Source organism: Meriones unguiculatus, chromosome 8 (assembly GCF_030254825.1).
Source record: "Meriones unguiculatus strain TT.TT164.6M chromosome 8, Bangor_MerUng_6.1, whole genome shotgun sequence".
Lineage (NCBI taxonomy): Eukaryota > Metazoa > Chordata > Mammalia > Rodentia > Muridae > Meriones > Meriones unguiculatus.
Genome location: NC_083356.1, coordinates 97,369,727 through 97,376,062, shown reverse-complemented (window position 1 = coordinate 97,376,062; position 6,336 = coordinate 97,369,727). Strand labels below are relative to the sequence as shown.

The 6,336-nt window shown below is 39.1% G+C and overlaps 1 protein-coding gene across 3 annotated transcripts in view; it reads right to left on the bottom strand.

Moving 5' to 3' along the window:
• Positions 1–1,563: 1,563 nt before the first annotated feature.
• Gpd2 (glycerol-3-phosphate dehydrogenase 2) overlaps positions 1,564–6,336 on the bottom strand; it is a 133,511-nt gene continuing 128,738 nt past the window's right edge. For all 3 annotated transcript variants that reach the window (XM_060390190.1, XM_021651366.2, XM_060390191.1), the window contains one exon: positions 1,564–4,843. In XM_060390190.1, the coding sequence (XP_060246173.1) occupies positions 4,718–4,843 (126 nt within the window). In that variant the 3' untranslated portion in view covers positions 1,564–4,717. The remainder of the gene's footprint in view (positions 4,844–6,336) is intronic.

Sequence of the window (6,336 nt, the reverse complement as noted above, 5' to 3'; positions counted from 1 at the left end):
ATACCTTGCTCAGGACACATGACTGTGGTTCCGCCCGACTCAGAAGCTTGTAGAACAAACAAGCTGTACCGTGTGCCACACTCTAAGATCCAAGGCACTAACGCACGCTCTGCATTTCAGCCCTCCTACACTTCCGGCGAGATACAACATACAGCCTTCCTAAAGGAGGCATCACACAAGCCCCTAGGTTCCGGCAACTACTACGTCAGTACTTCCGGTGGAAATGTACGGAAGCAAATGATTCAATGCCAACTGCAGACAACAGGGAGGTCACGCTGCTGCTGCTTCTAAGGCAATATTTTTGCTTTGCTCACGTCGGTTCCTGAGCAGGTATTTAAGAGCTTAAAGGACAGCACCCGATTTGGGGCCATACCTCCCAGCACGACCTGTGGGGCTGTCTTGTGGAGTCACCGAGGCTTACATACATCATGGTCTGTGCCTGCATTTCACAAGTTAGGTAGCTAATTAGAGACCTAAAATACAAAGTACGGGCATAAAAGGCTCATCATTCCTGCTTCTTATACAGAACTTGTCTCATTACGTGGGTGCCAGATCAATTTAAAACTCCTGTTGCTTCTTTCCATCATAAGTCAAGTGTCATCAGATGTGATCTGACACCAGTGACAATGTGCCTTTGACAAAAATTGCAAAATACTGAGGCCATGCTTCCTTTTTTTTTTTTAAATGAGCATCAATTTTACATATTTTGAAACATAAGAGGAATACTTTGACAAAATTTATTTAAGTGCTATCAAATTTCATAAGCTGGATCAATGGTAAAGGTTTTGAACTGCTATGTATTTTTCCCCCCGGACACAGAACAAATGGCTATTGTTCCAAATCTGTCTGGGAGGGAGTCTTCACTTGGGATACAGTTTTGAAGGACTATGAGAGACTCAGAAATGCCTGTGAACACGCTCAGCCTGAAGCCAGCACGTTGAGCCGCAAATGGAGAAAGTGCTCTCTGTACGTGTGCGAATTAAAACCTATAAAATAACATGGGCATTATAAAATTTGGCCAGAGTTAAACTGATAACAGCTTTACTGATTTACTGACAATGAAAATATATAGCATTTTTTTTCTGTCAGAGCATTTATCAACGCTTGGCAACCCTGCACTAACTTGACATGTAAGATGATCAAAATGGATTATGTAATCTTTCCCATTCATTTCTATTGATTTTAGTTATGATAAAATTCATCAGCATGCCTGGGAACGTGGAGGCTGAGAGGTTTTGCTTGACAAAAAAAAAAAAGGAAAGGAAAAGAATTCTATTGAGTTGTAATGGGATAAATGTTGGCTAGGGTCACGTAAAGCAGAGACCATGTCCTAAAAGCTGAAGCAAAAAATTAATACAAGTAATTCTAGTAGTGTCATAAAAAATACATCTGTCAATACTGATACTATAGATACTCCAAATAAAATTATAAAATTCTAATGTAGCAGAATTAATATATGTCACTTAATATACAGTGTCTGGAAATATTTTCAAACTTTCAAAACTTCAGTAGTAATTAAAGTTATTTGTCTGACCACGAGTAACATCAAAATGCCAGCAAACGGACCATTTTAATCAGTTTTATTGATTCATGCTTTCGGCTCTTAGTTAAAAACAAGGCACATTAAATACATCTTCTTATTGCTCTATAAATGCATGCAGCTCATTCTGTATATCAAAAGTAATAAATAATGGCGATAAAATACCAAGACAGTTATAAAAATGACAACCCAGCCTCAAACATAGCATTTAACAATCCAGTCTAGAACAATAATCCAACACAATACATAAAATTGCAAAAAAGTATGAAAGCATGCAGTGAGCGTATCCACTCCAGTACTGGGTGAAGACAATATTATTTTAAAACACAGTAGGGCTTTTTAAATCCCTAGAGTAAAATGCAGTGCAAGTTTACAGCATCGGTGACATCAATGTGTGATTACATTCATATGCAAAAGACCTTTACAAATGCACAAAAAAAGTGGGAAAGAAAAAAAAAAATCAGTGACAACTGCTATGTTGTATTGAGTCAAAATCAGAATGAACATTTTGTTGTACATATTTTGAAATAGACAAAATCAAGCCATAAACTAAGGCAGAATACGAAGCATGCACTTGATAGCAGGGATCTGACGTCACGCTCAGAACGAGCAGATTGAAAGCAGGAATGTGCAGCATGATGGCTATGAGGCAGACAACCTCAGCTAAACAAGTAATCCAGCCTTATCACTGTTATTACGACTGGGGCGGAGGCTAGTTAAAGGCGTACAAGGCTCTCCAGCACAGATGGGGTTCCTTCACCTGAATCCCCTCAAAGGCTCTTGAAATAAATCACTTGATAAAAGGCAATCCCTGCACACCCACTCCCACAACCTACAGAATCAACAAATGCCAGGCTTATGTGGAAAGAAAAAAAAATGTTTTATTCCCTGAAGGAGTTTTAAAAGAAAGGGTTCCTTCCCGTGTCCATTTCCCTTTGCTTAAGTCAGATTTAATATTTTTTTTAAGCTGTAACATTTAATTAGGAGCCGATAGAAAAATGCTGGGATGCTTTACTCCCTTACAGGAATGTCATAAAAGTAGCTCGTTTCCAAAATGAGTCTCTGGGATTGGTGAAGGAGCATGCTTTAGAATGAGCAGAGTTTAAGCCAAAGCAGAGATGCTCAAATGAAGAAAAGCACACTTCTCTTTGTCCTTAGAGGAACTTCATTCATAGCAAAGCATGTACAAACAAGACCTGCTTTCCAAACACAGATCGGCCTGAACATGTCACATTCTGAGCCCAGTCCCTACTGCAAGAGAATCAGGGAAGACACAAGCCACCGTTATCTTGATCTAACTAGAAAGAAAGAGAGAAAGAGAAAGAGGAGGGAGTACAGATACAGAATACTGTGATATGTCATGGGATGTTTTAAAGGACAGCTTTTCTGCCAACTTAACTGTCACTAGGTATAATTTATTGTCATGATGGAAAAAGCACTAAATCACAAAGCCACAGACTTCCATTTATTTAACACTAATAATAAAAACTAAAAACCAGCGTGAAAAATTCACACTTTGAAAGAAAAACTTCACAGTGACACCTGCTGTGACATCACTTGCTCTGTGTCCGGTTTCCCTGACACAGAAGTGGCAGCATCTAAACTTCACTTAATAAGGAGTTGAGTTCTCTCTCCCTGCAGTTTCTGCATATTTCAGGGGTAGGGAGGGTTGGAGAGGGGCTGAGGTCTTAGGTAAGACCACCTCCCAGTTTGGATGATAATATGCAGACTCATAACCCGTAATGAATGAGGCAGAAAGACAATGTTTGCATTAGCAGAAATAGTAGCACAAAGGTGTTTTATGTACCAGGCCACAAAGCTAGAACAAAATCTGTGCAACAAAGCCTGCAGGGATAGAAATGTGAACAATGGGCTACAGTTCCTCTTATGCACAGGAAACTGATCGTTGGGAGAGTCAGAAAATGGAGCACAAGTAATAAATATTAAGATTACTAGTTATAATGCCAACAGAATATAACAAAGCATCTTCCAATTGGCATCTCTATTCTGTGGACTATTTGCTGAGTTCAATGCACACTTTAATATACGTTCAATGTATGTGTCTGGTATCTTTCTTCGATTTATTTTTGGTAGAATGAAAATTTCCTATTGGGTACATAAAGAGAAAGGCTTTTGGCAAACAAACTGATTTTGGATATTAGAGTGGCATACCTTATTCTAATGTTATAATTAAGGTTAACAAAAGTCGGTCCAATTTTTTTTTATTGTTATCTTTTTGCAACTACCACCACTGCTGCACACCCCAACAAGAGCATGACAACACCACACACTGCAAGATCCAGGACTTGTGGGATTGAAAATTGTGTCGTATCATTCCTCCCATGGGGAATGGAAAGATTTGGTCCCATCCCCTTATATCCAACTTGCCACTCAAATGCTGGTTTTAAAGTAAAAAAAGCAAGGATTTTTCTGGCAACTATAATAGTCAAAGAAAGCCAGCAGTGCCTGGGGGAAAAAAAATGAACTGCTGAGAAGCAAGTATCACTGTACCTCCCGGCAAATGTCAGTGCTGTCTTTATCTTACTCCTGCGATTCTGGAAGCTTTCAGAGTTTCTCTTTTAGAAATGTAACCAAATCTCAACCAGATCTAAACTTTTGTCTTCCCTCTCCAGATGAACTAGAGTTGCTCTAGACAGAAAAGGGAGCAGTATTATTAGGGAGGGGGTAGGTAGCAAGGGCTGAGAAGTCTCCCGACCTCTCTTTTTTGTGTCAATAGGTCAGATGCTTTTCTGGAAAAAATAAAATAAAATAAAATGCGAACTATAAGCTCAAGCTCCATAGCTCTGGTGCTCACAAAATCTCCCTAGCTTCTTTCCAATCTGTTCAGAGTCCGCCTCTGAAACCAATTCAAATGCATGAATGGAAAGGCAGAGTGGGTTACAGAATGGATACAAAACATTAAAATCGATGTGCACTAAAAATGAGAATAACACTTTTCAGAAGCTAGACTGAATGACAAATACAAATACAGGATTGACAAATTCAGCTGGCAAATACACCAACCTCTTAAAAGTTTTGGAATGTTTTCCAGTGCTTTTTGCGTTTTGTTTTTTGTTTATTTAAAAAAAAAATGCAGCTATCATAGGCACTATTTTAGAGTGGTTTAAGTCATCTCTGGTCGGAACATAGTGCTGGCTGTGGATATACTGGTCAGACTCACAATCCTCCACAGCTACGATCCACAGGAATCGGAACTCTGCGATCCAAGTTCTCCTCAGCAGTTTTCATCAGGATGGCAAGGCGGCTTCCAGACACCCTTCCTTTCTGAATTGCACTCATCAGCTTTAAGAGAGAGAAAAGATGGAAGACACTCAGCAGCCAGGCCAGCTTACTCTACTCTCTTCTTCTTAGCTGCTACACATTGCCTGTGCCATGCGGAGGAAAATGGTGTGCTCCATCGGCTCAAGAGCACACACTCAACTTTTTGAAGAGTTTAGGAAGAGGTGATGGGCAGCATGTTTCACAATGATGGTGTCTGCCCAGTAGATCAGGCTATCCTAAAAGCAAATTTAATGGACACCTTTGCCCACCATATGCAATTTGAATCACGTTTTTGAAGTTACCTTCAAATATTGGATCTTTAATTCTATTTTTAAATCCCGAGAAGGAATCTCAGGGATAGAGCAATGGCAAACCATGACCTCCTAAATTTACTGATCATTTTTCAGTGTTACTACACCTGACCATTCAAGTCCTCTAAATCCAAGTTCCTTAAAGTCTTTCTACACAAATTTATATACGAGTCATTGAAAATGGACTGAGAGATCTGCCCTAAGAATAAAAGTCCCCAACCTACACATTTTAGCTAATTTATTTCTATCCAATGGACAAAATCAGAAGCAGAAAGTGGGCAAAGGCCTTTAATCCAGAAAGCACCTTGCAATTCTGAGTATAAAGATTGCCACTCCTTTTACAACAATATGGAACTAACTAGTGGATTTTTAAAAATCTTATTTCTTCTATTTTAAACAATGTACTCAATAGAGTAAGTTATATTTAAAAAAAACATGTGGAAATAGTTAAAATATTTCAGAGTTAGGGTTTTAGTTCACGGAGATACATTTCGAAAAAACGTGCTGCACCTGGGAGTCTAGGCACCTGGTCTGGGCATCAGGTCCGGACCTGAATCTCCTGACCTTATTAAAAGCTGCTCCACAGGTGACCACTTACGAAAGAGCAACTCCTACATGCATAAGTGTCATTAAGGCCAGACTCAGAGACAACGTCATACATCCAGGCAGCGTCCGTACTGAGTCTCCTCTCAGGATGACTGAAAACGGACACCCCTACCCCAAATCAGACCTTTCACAGGATAAATGTGGGCTCTTAATCATCAAAACATGAAAAGACTTCATTAAACTATCAAATGTGGAAACACATTTTACATCTGAGAAATATTTTACCTAAGGAATGCTGACATTTAAAGACAGAACAATTTTCTGTTTACTGTTTTTCCCTCTGATTCTGGGAGAGCTTTGGAATTCAGAGGTAAGAGCTGTCAGAGCTGGGCTTCTGCCTCAGCCACCGAGAGAGTTTCCTGTACCAACCTCAACAAACTAAAAGTTTTCCATTAAGTATTATGTATATCTCAAAACTATATTGCAAGAAAAAAAATAATATCTAGGTGTGAATATATTTCACAAGAAAAGGGGCCAGTGTTTTATAACTTGGAAAATATGCTGTGTATTTATTGAAAGCATGAATGGTTGCTTTCATTTAGAACTGAACAGGAAATACTCAATTATTTAAAACTTCTACAAGAAAACCTGCAGGTG